Source organism: Epinephelus lanceolatus, chromosome 10, assembly GCF_041903045.1.
Source record: "Epinephelus lanceolatus isolate andai-2023 chromosome 10, ASM4190304v1, whole genome shotgun sequence".
Lineage (NCBI taxonomy): Eukaryota > Metazoa > Chordata > Actinopteri > Perciformes > Serranidae > Epinephelus > Epinephelus lanceolatus.
In genome coordinates, this window is record NC_135743.1 from 16,176,217 (window position 1) to 16,189,788 (window position 13,572).

At 41.9% G+C, this 13,572-nt stretch overlaps 2 protein-coding genes across 4 annotated transcripts; one reads left to right on the forward strand and one right to left on the reverse strand.

Moving 5' to 3' along the window:
* Window positions 1-582: 582 nt before the first annotated feature.
* On the forward strand, window positions 583-3,658 carry cdca3 (cell division cycle associated 3). The gene is made up of 6 exons (XM_033640230.2): window positions 583-708; window positions 1,249-1,399; window positions 1,486-1,582; window positions 1,668-2,573; window positions 2,654-2,721; window positions 3,090-3,658. The coding sequence occupies exons 2-6, from the start codon at window positions 1,268-1,270 to the stop codon at window positions 3,180-3,182; spliced, it is 1,296 nt and encodes a 431-aa protein (XP_033496121.1). The 5' UTR covers window positions 583-708; window positions 1,249-1,267; the 3' UTR covers window positions 3,183-3,658.
* A 1,515-nt stretch (window positions 3,659-5,173) lies between these two features.
* On the reverse strand, window positions 5,174-12,404 carry gnb3a (guanine nucleotide binding protein (G protein), beta polypeptide 3a). Of its 3 annotated transcripts, none has more exons than XM_033639710.2 (9): window positions 12,211-12,404; window positions 8,602-8,722; window positions 8,311-8,456; window positions 7,983-8,046; window positions 7,318-7,480; window positions 7,135-7,201; window positions 6,831-7,032; window positions 6,527-6,743; window positions 5,174-6,392 (listed from the first exon to the last, which is right to left on the reverse strand). In XM_033639710.2, the coding sequence occupies exons 2-9, from the start codon at window positions 8,656-8,658 to the stop codon at window positions 6,286-6,288; spliced, it is 1,023 nt and encodes a 340-aa protein (XP_033495601.1). In that variant the 5' UTR covers window positions 8,659-8,722; window positions 12,211-12,404; the 3' UTR covers window positions 5,174-6,285. The 3 variants fall into 3 exon arrangements, with proteins under 3 accessions (XP_033495601.1, XP_033495602.1, XP_033495600.1); XM_033639711.2 differs by lacking the exon at window positions 12,211-12,404 and adding an exon at window positions 9,580-9,706; XM_033639709.2 differs by lacking the exon at window positions 12,211-12,404 and adding an exon at window positions 8,882-9,038.
* Window positions 12,405-13,572: the final 1,168 nt, after the last annotated feature.

The following is a 13,572-nucleotide window of genomic DNA, read 5'->3' on the forward strand; positions in this document are numbered from 1 at the left end:
AGCTCTTGAAAATGTATCATGATTTTAATAAAGCACACTCCAGCTTCCATAGTTAAGTAAATTTCTGTCAAAAATAAATAAATAAAATAAAATGAAATAAATACATAAATAAAATAGAATGAAATTAAAATAAAAATAATATAATACATAAATAAAACAAAATAAAATGAAATAAAATGAAATGAAATAGAATACAATAAAATGAAATAAATAAATAGTATATTTTCCAAGATTCAAGGATTTCCACAGAAATTTAAAAAAGATAGATAGGTAGATAGATAGATAGATAGATAGATAGATAGATACTTTATTATTTCTTAAGAGTAAATTAAGAGTAAATAAGTATCACATTATCATATCTAAAATTGCCTTTAGGGCAGTTTGATCATGGAGAAACATGTTTCAGGAGAATTACTCCAACGTAACTTTTATTATCCTCCCCACATGAGACAAAAACAAAGCCTTCATTTTAAATTTGAAAAGCACTATCAGCACGTCACCACGCCCAGCTCTGGAACGCAGCGCTCTGAGCCAATCAGCACCGAGCAGGCGGGGAGGACGCGCTGATTGGTTCGTTCAAAAATAATATACACGCAACCCCGCCATTTAAATTTTTTAAAACTCGCGTGCTTCCCGTTTATCTCAAGTGAGTTTATGTGAAAGGATAATAAGCGACAGGCCTGATAGACTGTCTTCATCTCGTTTAAGGTAAGCTAGAGACTTTATGTGAAACTGTGCACCTCGGTATAAGTAAGTTAAAGTAGTCTGTACTCTATTAGACTAATTGCGGTCAAAGGTTGCTATCCTAGCGTTATAGTTTCATCTGATTTTAAGTTTAAAATAAAGACACCTCACGCTAACTGACCTTCTAAGCTAGCTTGTTGTTAGCATGCTAGCTTCTCTCCTTTTCAGCTGTTTGTTTTTAATTGTTATATTGACTTAGTGATGAAAGTATGTAAACAGGCTACGTTATATTAAATTGAAATTCTGTCACGTATCAGTGCTGTACGAGACTGAATTAAAGGATGTATTTAAATAGTTATATCCAGGAGGGCACGTTTTTCATTGTATGGAAATTAGCTGTTTGCATTTGATTTACAAATGACTGTATAGGCTGCTCCTTGAATCCTCAAGTGTCTTAACCTTTTGCTTTTTTGTTACCATATTTGTTTTATGTTTTATTGTTTATTTTATTATGTTGCTCATGTAGACAATAAGTTGTGTTCTCATCTGTTTTGTTTGATCCAGGTAAAATTAAATAAGCACCATGGGATCCAGTGGGAGCAAGATGGTTGTCTCTGCACCAGTGAAACACCAAGTAGTCTTCAAAAACAGTCGAGTTGGTGAACTGATGGATCCACGCTCTCCTTCAACAGGAATCGACCGCACACCCATTCAGGTAGGTCACCTGGCTGACTTGCTACCAATAAGCTATAGTGGGGAAACATTCGAAAACAGGTTAACCATACCAAATACTTTTCCTAGGTCAATGTGTCCAAAACTGATGGTCCACTGGCATTCACTGATCCCCGCTCACCTACTATTGGCATCAGCCGCACCCCTGTCAGAGAAGTCATGAGAGGTAACTATAAATAATAATGTCAGCTTTTGTGTTTCTCATCTTCAAAATGCGCTGGAACATAATTTTCTTCCATTTGCCCCCACAGCGACAGTTGGGTCGTTTGCCCGTCGCCTGGGCATGCTGCTGCACAATGAGACCGAAGGCAAAGTCTCCGAAGCCCCTCAGAAAAACGTCAGTGATGCTGTTGAAGAAGAGGGGGTCTTTGAGAGTGAAGAGCTGGCTTCCACAGAACCCCTCCTGACTCCTCAGCCCTCCCACACCTTTGGCTCCATGGATGATCACGCCGCCCTCCTGGCCACCCCTGTGCAACCCCCTCTTGAAAGTGTGGGTGACTCGAGCCCCTTTGTGCTTCTTGAGAATCCCCAAGTGGAAGTGGAGATAGAAACTGCTGTAGACATCAGCCTGGAGGAGGCTGAAGAAGCAAGAGAGTCTCCTCTTCACAAGAGACTGAGCATGAGCCTCATAACTTGCCATGAGGGGGCAACATCATCCCAGATCTTTGCTGAGGTGCACCATGACAGCGCTTCATCCCTAGCGCCTAGCGCCGAAGTGGAGCTACTCAAGAATAGTGTGGATCATTCTTATGCTCTTCCTGTTGTCAGTGTTGAACCAGAGGTGCCTGCTGAGCTTCCCATCCCCACTGATTCAGATGGTTCCCCTGCACAGCCTGAAGAAGCAGAGCCATCTTCTGAGGAAGCCAAAGAGCTTGTTGAAGAATCCTCTTTGCCTCCTGCACCAGAGCCACTGACTGTCCCCAGCCCAGAGCAGCCACCGCCCAGCACCGGCATCCGCTGCCCCACTTTCGACTCAAAGAGCCCCAGTCAGGTGGTCTTTAAGCCGCAGTGGTTGGGAAAAAGTTTTGGTGCCTCTGGGCTGAGAGCCAGAGGAGTGCAGGGTGGGAAAGGAGGCTCCTCTCCTCTTGCTGTCCGCATGGCTGTGAAGAAAGTCACCGATGAGAACCAGAGACTTTCTGGAAAAACAAAGCAGAAAGGTGTGTGTGTAGAATGTTTGTGGCTTCTCGTAATCTACGATGACAAGATGTTGTTGTTTCATGATTCCTTTCTTTTCAAGGTACTGAAGGCCGCTCCCCGCTGCAGGTCCTTAAGGCGACCAACTCTCCCAGGGACCAGCGTCCACAGGTATTGTAAACAAGCATGCACTCAGCTTCTCTCTTCATTTGCTGAAGTCCAGTGTGTAGGATGTAGTGGCATCAGCAGTGAGGACTTCATGGAAGAGGACCCACTCTGTATGTAGATATAAATAGTTCATTGTACGAAAACAAAACACAATGATTCCTATTTTCGGGTGATTATAAACTAATAAAAACATAGTTATGAATATTTTATACCATCTCTGCTGATAGATGCCCCTAAATCCTACACACTGGTCCTTTTTTAAATTTGAAACTATATTGACTTTTAAGGTGGTGTTGAGTAATGTAGTTGTCCTAAACTGAACACAGAAAGTAAATCAGTTGCTGAGGTAAAGTGTCCTCCCCACTTTCCAGATGAAGCTGAAGGTGTCCACCCCAGATAAGCAGAGGCTCGGACAGATGGACCGCAGAGTGCTGGCAGTGTCTTTGGATAAGGAGAACAGATAATTCACTGCAGAGACGTGTACAGAATCCTGCTGCTTTTACGCCTTTTAAAACAAGCTTTTATATGTACAGCTTTCTTTAACCTTTCTTTTCCCTGTTTATATTACATTTATTACTACAGTTTTCTATCCTCTTGTAAATATAAATAAAATTATTTGCATTCATACTTCAGCTTTAAATCTTCGTATTAGTTGTGAATTAGTTTTGTTATTGTTTCTATTGAGCTTTTCTTGTGTTTTTTCCTGATACTCTTTAACTTAATTATCTCTACAGAATAAATTGTACATTTCCTGTCTGTATTTGTAACAGAATGAAAACTCAACACTAAGTATTCATTCATTTTGTAAGAAATCTATTTAATGCCAGTGCCTTTTGAATCACAATTCTCCTGATTTATAGTTTATGCATCTTCATCCTCATTTTTAGTTCAGTTTGTAATGAGTTTTCTATAATAATAAACACTAGAGGGAGCCTGTAAATGACCCACAGTGTTTTAAGTTTATCCATAAGAAGATACCACATGTTTGCAGGTTTTCAAACATAAAAATTCTATCATGTACTTAAAGTACAAGTTTTTGTCACAGTGAAAATGAATTCAAGTTGTAAACAATCATACTGACACCTTAAGGGTTAATTTATAGCATTTCAACAGTGTTGATGCCATATTTCACTGGTTACTGACCCCCAAAGCATAACAGGAGGTTGCATTGCCTTTTTTAAATTTTATTCTACAGGTTGTAAAACTTTTTTCATATATGCAGTACACCTACATCTCAGCTTTAATTCATTTTGTAAGACAGAGAAAATGAATCAAGATTGTTATTTTTACAGTTCAGGATAGTATTCAATATATTAACTTACAAAAATCTTACAGGATAAGGGTCTGGTGGAGACCTGGGGCCAATTCACAGACACCCTGAGAATCCTCTCAGATAGTTCCTAACTTAGTAAGGAGTGTGGTTGACCCCGTTGTTAGGTGTGATGCATTTTTTAACAGATGTGATTGGTTGTCAGCGGCACCGCCCTTTGTGAGCCTGTAAGGTGTGGACACCCAGTGGAAATGAAATGAGCTGTGAAAGTGTTGTCATTGTTAGTGTGATCACTCTGATGATAGAAGGTTGAGACAGACTCAAGTCATCACTGCTGCACTTAACCAGTTTTACAAATATATAACTGTTGTGATCATTTTATATCTGGTGTTATAGCTTTAGGTGATAAATGTATGTGTAAACATCAACGAAACACATTATCCCTGCACAATCTAAACATTTCATTTACTCAATGTCATCCAGTGTTTGGAGAACTCTTAAACATCTGACAAGTCCTCCTCCCTACTCCTAACAGTTTTTCACCTAAGGAGCTATTTTAAGGTCTAAGACGCTCTGTGAATAACTTTTATCTTTACATCTTTACTTAGTCTTAACTTTAAGGGGAACTTCTGAGAAAACGTCACAGTTCTAAAAATGTTCTTGGAATTTTACCACTTGGAGTAACTCTATGTACTAGGAAGCTTTGTGAATACAGCCCCTGACCACAAGCTATACTGACAGAGCCTTTACTCTCTGCTTAACAGCCTCATCTTGCAGTAGAGAAGTACGCAGTTAAAACAACCAAAGAGTCAATAGAACAATTGCGAAACACCAGGGAGAAGAACTCAATCATCCCAGTGTGATGTTTGCAGGAAATAATCTGCTTAAAGTTCATCCAAATCACTCATTTTACACAAACTTCCTGAAGTTATTGCGGTTATTATTTGGGTTAACTGTACAGTTAATGAGTTTTTCTGTTTTTATTTTGTAAAGCATTAAATATACTATAAAAATGTCCATTAGTCAGGGGTCGTCAGTTTACTTAATGATAGAAGAGGGGTCCCTTAAAGAAAAAGGTTGGAAACAATTGGTTTGTGCCTCACTCAATATCCAGTGGGATTTAATTATGGACATGTTAAAAACAACATAACTGAAGTCAGCATGTCATAAATTACCACTACAGACTTGTGTTAATGCAGAATCCCATGTTTATTAGACAGTCTTTAAGAAAGGTAGTATTGCTTTACTTTGCACAGTGTGTATCCAGTGTTGGAAAAGAGGCAGTCCAACTTCTAGAGAGAACTTAAACATTTTTTCTGTATGTACACAAACTGTCCTTCAAGTTAAACTCGTACCACGCAGAGGAAAAGGTAAGCAGTCACATACAGATTCAGATGTATTGCTCACATGCACACAATAGCCGTTATCATCCGTGTAACACTCATACAAAAAGTCCTCCTGTCCTGAGACAAATGGGGTCATCTCTCTTTGTTTTTGTAAGTGCTTAGTGAACCATGAAAACCATTTTATTATCCCATCTGCCAGTTCAACAGTTTAACCCAAAGCACTTTTCAGGTCTGGCTACAGTGGGGAAGGGGTTAGGCCAAATGATAAGACCCCAAATCCTGGTAAATAATTGTCCAATCACATACAAAACAACTCAAACACTAATCTGCAAACTAAAACTCCATTTTAATTAAACTTAGAAAATGAAAAGAAAGAAAATGTAAGCATCTAGGGAATCTACCAAAACTAAGAACAAACAACAGTCTGAAACAAAAAAAAAAGCAAATGCTCATATTACTCATGACATAACTTATGCATTGATATAAAACACAGCATATTAGTATAGCTAGTGTGAACCTACACAGGCTGTAACTTGACACAATTCTATCTCATCCAGTGTGCTACCATTTCCATTTGGCAACTGTTCTCATTGGGTGACCTCTGAATTGCTGCGATAAATGTGCATATTGTTATTTTAACCGCAATATAATAAACTATTAAGAGGAATGATCTGTTACTGAGACCCCCGCCCTTCGTCCCACCCCTTAAATTCCCCCATAACGTGAGAAGAAAGGTGAGAGCGCGACGTGAGGGGAGAAAAATCTTCACATTACAACCCCTCTCCAACATTAGATAGGACTTGGCACAATTAAAATACCCTCTTCTCACCCTATGTGGCTCCTCGTCCCTCATCCCCTCCCTCAAACTCCAATTTCTTTTTTTTTTTTATCTTCTTCACTTTCTCCCAGGCAGATACTCTCTCTCTCTGTGCTCACTGGTGAGGAGCAGCCTCAGTTCCATATCTTGAGGAAGCTGTCCCAGGATCCTGTGCAACACGCCATCCCGTCTGAGGACACTCCGATACAGCTCACTCTGTTGTCGTGACCAGCCAGCACTCCTGGACCACAGCACAGAAGGACAAAGATGACGTAAGCTAAGCAAAGTATAAAATGACTCAGCTGTGGAGCACTCCACCTCAGATGCTTTGAAATAAGTTTCACTCTATCGTGTCTATTTTCCACCCGTACTCACCCACTCTCTCAGATTTAAGTGTGTCCCAGATGTTGACGTTGAAGTCGTCATAGCCAGCCAGCAACAGGCGTCCAGACAGGGAGGGGGCCAGGGAGGTCACCCCGCACATGATGCTGGAGTCCTGGTAGGTAATGAGGTCCTGATCGGCTCGCAGGTCGTACAGCTTACAGGTGGCATCATCCGACCCTGTTATCACTGCATTCCCATTAGGAAAGAACTGCAAGAAAGAGAAGTGATTAGAAACTGGGCCTCCTTTGGGCCAAAATATTAAAGCAGAGCTGGTGGGCACCCTCCTCATCCTCACCCCGATTGCGTTGATGTCACTCTCGTGGCCTCCAAAAGTCTGTCTGCATGTGGCCTCCCTGATGTCCCACAGCTTGGCCGTGAAGTCACACGCCCCCGAGATGAAAAACTTGAAGTCTGGGGACACGGCCAGGGACATGCAGTCTCCCTGGTGTCCTGCAAAGACGGTCTTCTGGGTCCCTGTCTCGATGTCCCATAGTACGCTGGAAGGAGACAGACCAAAGACAATATTAATTTCTGTTTTCACTACAGAGAGAAAAGCGGTACTGTGCTTTCGAGTTTGGTTAACCACACTGTATTCTTACCAAGTGCAGTCTCCAGAGCTGGTGATGATCTCACTGTCACTGAGGAAACGACAGCAGGACAGGTAACCTGGGCAACCGAAGAAATACCATATGAGAAGCGAACAAAAGGAGGGCACAAGTCCAAGGTAAGAACATCAGTGACTTCAAGTGATTTAACTCCCGAGCTGTGTCGTCCTAAAGTACCTGTGTGTGCCGCCAACTCGCGCATGACCTTGACGTTCCCATCCTTGCCCTTGAGGTTGTAGATGGAGCACATGTTGTCCAGACCACCACAAGCCACTAAGTTCCCCGAGGGTGCGTAGGCACAAGTCATCACCCACGATGACTTGAGAGGGATGGCATTCACCTGGGGACACACAAAGGAAGACAGGTAAAACTCTTGTCTTCAAGTACTGGAACTAAATAGTAAACACTGAATCTGAATGTACGCCACAAACACCTAAAGGCTCTGAAAACATGTTTTTACATCAGGTTATTAGCATCAGCAACAGCGTCCTGCAGGAACACACTAATGTCTGGCAAAGTTAGAAAAAAGGGTTATATGACATTGGAGATTTCTCTTTAAGATGTATTTTAAATTTTGAGCGTTACTTATTTAGTCACTGATATTTACTGTTTCAGAGTAAGATGTGAGGTCCAATTTTTCAGGGGTTTTAAACAGTGAGGTTACATGTGAATATGTGTATTTTGATGTGTGTGAGTGTGATGATACATGCCAAAGTTTTGACCTCAGATACTGCTAGCCCAGTCTAAGCTGGGAATGCAAATTCATGTCTTCTGATGGTGTACTTTTGCTCTCATCTGCCATCACTGTCATCATGATACACGCATCATTTGCTCTCTCCTACCTTGTTGGTCGTGATGCTGTCCCACACGATGAGTTTTCCATCTTGTGAGGCGCTGACACACAGCCTGGTAGCGTAACAATGATAGTGATTGAAAAACAAAGATGGAGACAGAGAAATAAGGAGACACATAAGCTGAAAAATCAACACCAGGCATGTTCCTCTTAATAAATCCAGTTAAAAGTATACTTCAGAAATCTATTTCACCTATTAGAATTTGCCGTAATTGGCTCTCCTCACTCTAATTTTGAGCCAAATTTATCAAGATCTTGGCTGTGAAATAAAAACAGCAGGTGCTCTTTTAATTTGTGTATGTGTGCTGTGTATTTACGTGGAGTCAGTGCCCCAGTGCATGGCGTAGATCTTTGCAAGGTGACCCCTTAGTGTTTTCCTGGTCTTCAGCTGGACCCGCCCCACCACATTGATCCCAGCTGCGGCTTCTTGCAGCGTGGTGTCCTGCACCGCCTTACGAGCTGCCTGGGGAGCAGACGCAGACACAGGTAGTCAGGTTACTGCCAGTATTGATCAAAGATGTGGTTATGAATAATATATCTTCAGGTCATAGTGACAAGCAAAGCCACATAATGATAAATAATGTGGACGGCCACATGGGCCTACTGACAGTGATCTGGTCTTTGAGATTGTCTGCCTCCTTTCGCAATTGCTCCATTTCACCCATGGCGATGGTTGTTAGGCACTGTCACCGATGGAGACAGGGTGTGATGGCAGGAAAGCAGATAATCCTGAAAAGAAGAAGAAGAAGAAGAAGAAGAAGAGGGGTGGGGAGAGAGTGGAAATAGAATTAAGTTACCAAGAAATCTTTCAAGAAAATAGCTGCAATCTTCTCATTTATCTTCATGTAGCAGCATTCCCTGTACAAATACTTAATGCTGGAATTTTACCTGCAGCCACCTGCACGATTAGTAATCCTCCCTTGCTCCAGTCTCCAAGTAAGTGCTATTTTGCAAGTCAAACTGGCCCTCGTCTACTTTGCAAACTTTCATAAACAGGCAAGAGCGTGCACACAAACCCATAGAACACACCTACACACGCAGTCATGCACACAAACACACGCAGACTGCATGAATATTCAAGCTTGACATTAGCAGCCAAAGTATTTGCTCTTCAGATGATGTGATACTTCTCGAGAGCACACATCCTCACCCTGAATGTACACACAAACCAGAATGTCCTGTAACAATGTCACCAGTGTGTGTTGGCTCTCGGCTCTCACTTGTCGACAAACTCACCGCGACAGCGATGACAGGTGGTTTGAGCCATTTAACACTCCAGTGAGCTCTCACCTAATGTTGATGGCTATTGAATTTGGTAATGTCATGATTAAATGAGTAATGTTTAGCAGTCGACCAATCACCTAATGGACAAACTCATACAGTGTGACAAATGCAATCAAGGCACAAGTGGAAAAGGCAGAGTCACGGAGCTGACTGAGCGACGAGATATGTCAGTGACTTCATGCTAAAGCAGTACAATATAACAAACCCCAACTACAACAACAACACCCTCCTTCTACACGTGCAGGTATCACAAACGTCTTTTCTCTCTTTAAATGCTGTGATGCTATGTCCTTTTATCTTACCTTGAAAACTGATAGGAGGGAATACTTGCGTTGATCTTATCGTATGCGTCCCTGCAGCAATCTCTTTCTCTCTTTCACTATTTGAATGAGTGCCCCTGTCAAAACACATGACCAAGTGGATTTGCCTCTAATTTGTTTGAAGTGAAAAGGAGAGGAAGGGAAGGAGGGTGTGACTCTGTAAAAGAAAGAGATTTGCCTTAATTGTTTGCCACTCTGTGCTCTATCCCTTATCTATCAGTAATGTTTAAGTGAATGGAGGGCTGGCCTGAAACGTGTTAAAATACAATTAGAGTGCTGATTTATGGCCTTTATAGTAGTGCTGTGCTCCCAACACTTGAGCAGCTACTGTATGGGTGTCCTGCCTCAAACTGCTGATGACTACATTGTCCCTGAGGTTGGTAGCAGGGGATTTTAGGCATTTGTTCCAGATGGTAAATTGCTTCGATAATGAGTGTTGTAATGAATGCTTGAGTGTTTTAGTCGTGCTATTACCCTTTTGCCATTCTGTTCCTGGGACCCTGCCATTGTTCCATGTGATTAAATGACTGCTAGGGCTTCCTGGATAGTGAAGTGCATTAACACAGCCAGAGAGACGAGGCAGCAGAGGGAGAGGAGGGGAGTGGAGGAGGGGAGGGGAGGGTGGTGGGTAAGAGGCGAGACAGGAGAGTGAGTTTTAAATCCTACTGGCTGAGATTTTAAAGGGAAGCCTTTTGAATCAAATCTGCTCTCATCCGATTACTGACTGCTCTTTGCATCTGGATAAGAGATGGAGAAAGGGGTGTGTGTGTGTGTGTGTGTGGGGGGGGGGGGGGGGGGGGGGGGGGGGGGCCTGATAGTGGGATGAGAATGAGGGAGGGGGAGGACAGCAGAGAGAGTTGTGAGAGTGTGAGGCTGTGGCAGGTGGAGTGTTTTTGGTGTGACTGGGCCTATGAACTTGAGTCTGATCGGTGACTGTTTGCATCTTTAACTCAGGCAAGGGCGTAGGTTTCATCAGCATCCAACACTTAACTTTCTACACTCTGGTGAACTTTAATGCACCAATTGTTCCTTTCCTGCATCAATTTACGATGGAAATGTCTTTAATTCCGTCAAAATAAAAGTCCTCTGCTTTCATGTTTCTATTGGGGGGTGACAAATGCACATGTCATAATTCTCAAGGGGGAAATGCCCCCTGTGTCCCACCAAAATCGACACCTATGACCTCAGCTGAGAGCTCCTGACTTGTTACAAGTGCATTCTTGGTCCAACTTGCAAAACAAGATCTTAATTTGTGTGGTAGATTCTTTTATTTCCTGTATTCTTCACAGCTCGTGACACTAAACCGACACACTGCATCTGTACTAGATTTGAGCGATATGACGATACGTGAATAAATTTGTGTACCACAAAGATTCTGTGACTGTGATAGCTAACCATACAGTATCTCTGGATGTATAAGGCTGCTTTGGACAGTGTTGTAAATCACTGACCAGGATTGATTTATGATAATATTGTATTTTTGTGTGATTTTTGCATTCAGTTTTTGTCAGGTATTTAGTTGCAGCCCAAAACAGATATACCTATTTTATCCATCATCAGATTCCTTAAACTGTACTATAGGGTTGCAACGGTATGAGATCTTAAAGGTACAATAACTGTCTCAGAAAATTTGGTAATTTCACGGTATTACACAATGTTTTGATCATCATTATCAGTTACAGTGGCCTTTACAGGAATTAAAACAGAAGGGTTTCTTTGGTTGAACAAGGTCTTTATAATAACTGGAACTTGACACCATTTTTTTCATGGAAGTACGTGTTAAAAGACTGATGGCAGTTGATGAGGACAGGAGACGCACACACACAGGTGACATTCTTCCTCAGGTTGCATTGTTTGTCCATACCATAGACAAGCAAATATACACAGTGCGATAACTGTCAATTGTCAAACCACTGTCTACTGTGAAACCAGTATACCCCTCCAACCTTACTGTACAACATTACAGCAGACATCAACATAAAATTAAATATACTATAATAGAGACAACCATTTCCTGTTTGCTTAAAACTGTAGACGCTCAGTATTTTCAAAATAAAATGTAACACTTTGAGTTTTAAATTTCACACCACGCATGATACATTCACACAAACAACTTTTATCTTACAGATTATGTCTGACAGCATTAAGAGTCAGACGACAAAAGGGATATTCGCTTTTTGTCAGATTATCAATCCACACGACAAAACCAGCGCTGTATGCTGATCCCATGTAAATCCCTCTGTGGTGTGTGAGCCATGACCACAATAAAATGCATGTATGTGCTTTCAGTGTGAGTCGATATAATTTTGTTCTCCACATTTGATATCTAAATGTTTTTCTGATGTACATCGTCCACACTGTAAGATCAGATCATATTGTTAGCGTGCTGCATTTTTAAAAATCAGCAACTTTTTAACTTGGGAATGAACATTTTTTTTACATTTAAGTTTAAGGACACCCAAGAAAGTCCTTATTAAAGATGTTGGTGGTGATAGTCTTTTCAGTCTTGATTCAAATTGTTCATCTGACCCTTTGAATGTGATCCAGCACGTCACAACTTCACAACTACCAAGAACAAAATATGTAAACAGCAACATCTGACCATCCACTCACCAAGCAGGAGACTCCTCTCAACGTGATTTGGTAGATCTTTACTCACTCTTCCTCCAGCGGTCTCCCTCTGGTCGTTGTCATAAGTTCAACCCGCCTGTTGCTACACTTTCTCCCGCTCATTCACTTTTGGTATCACACACAGCGGGATATTCCTCCGTCACTCACTCTCTCCACTGCTCCTATGAGGAACAGATGAGGATTGGAGGGATGAAGGGAGATCAGTGATGAGGGGATAAACCCTGGGATGGACAGAAAAGAGGGGTGGGGGGGGGGGAATGGGATGGGGTGGGGGGGGGTAAAAAGAGACAGAAAGGGAGAGGAGACAGTGGGGGAAACCAAACAAGGTGCAGAGCGTGGTTATGGGGTCATAAGACATAAGCTGGGGTGAATCTGTATCAAAAACCGAGAGATGGAAATCATGGAGGGGAGGGGGGGGGGAGATAAATAGAGGACCTGTGAACATGGCTTTTTATGGTGCTGAGGTAAAAGATCTATGACTGGCAGGAGGGTTTGTGTTTTGTAAACCCAAGTTAAAGCTAATTTTAGAAAGTTTATGGGCAGAGAAGGAGATTGGCAGAGCAGAGATCAGACAGGGTACAGTGGTGGTACAGAGAGTAACTGCAGGATCAGGGAGAGAGGTCTTTCTGGTTCATTCCTTGTACGTAAACAGTACCAACAGGCATGGACACAAACTTACAGCATACAGGACATCTGCTACTGTAACTAGCTGTGTCAAAATACAATCTTCTCTCTTTATTTTGACTTAATGTCACACATGAGTGGCCCCCTGTCTCGCCCCAAAACCTCCCTAGTTTGCTCAAGTTCTGCTCCGGTGGGACATTAGTATAAAACAAATACTGAAACCTGAAGTTTCCTCTTTTAATTTTCACCATTGCCTGTTAGAAAGTGTGCAACCTACTGGTGTTGCGCATTATCTAACAAAGCAAATAACCTGTTAGTTATGAAACAGCGCAGCTTACGCTGACTATCCTCAGGCTAAATGGTGGCTCTGTGAGTCTGGCGGCCGCATTTAACCCAAAAGGCCTGGGATAGGGCCCCTTCAATCAGCTGCTGAAGTGGCATTGAGTAAGATACCGAAACCCTTTTTCATTGTAATGTTTAAATTTCCCTTCATTCCCTTTCTTTCTAAAGTTTTCACATTGATCTTTTGACGGTCCGCAGAAGGAGTCAGCAACTGTGTTTACTTACTGTATCATGTGCAATGTGTCTAGAATACATAGTGGTAGTTTGCTGTGAACAAACACGGTGAGACAAGCTATGACCACGTTAACAATGTTAATAAATCTGCCCCATCCAATGCGACCAAGAAGTATACAGTTTACAAAATATGAGTGAGGCATA

What these genes read in the sequence shown, in the direction of transcription:
- cdca3 (XM_033640230.2), top strand. Translation starts at nt 1,268, where the DNA reads ATGGGATCCAGTGGGAGCAAGATGGTTGTCTCTGCACCAGTGAAACAC. An exon ending in TCGACCGCACACCCATTCAG is followed by an intron (nt 1,400 to 1,485) that starts GTAGGTCACCTG and finishes TACTTTTCCTAG; the next exon opens with GTCAATGTGTCCAAAACTGA. An exon ending in TGGAAAAACAAAGCAGAAAG is followed by an intron (nt 2,574 to 2,653) that starts GTGTGTGTGTAG and finishes TTTCTTTTCAAG; the next exon opens with GTACTGAAGGCCGCTCCCCG.
- gnb3a (XM_033639710.2), bottom strand. Translation starts at nt 8,658, where the DNA reads ATGGGTGAAATGGAGCAATTGCGAAAGGAGGCAGACAATCTCAAAGAC. An exon ending in ACAGCATCACGACCAACAAG is followed by an intron (nt 7,481 to 7,982) that starts GTAGGAGAGAGC and finishes GTGTGTCCCCAG; the next exon opens with GTGAATGCCATCCCTCTCAA. An exon ending in CGAGTTGGCGGCACACACAG is followed by an intron (nt 7,202 to 7,317) that starts GTACTTTAGGAC and finishes TCGGTTGCCCAG; the next exon opens with GTTACCTGTCCTGCTGTCGT.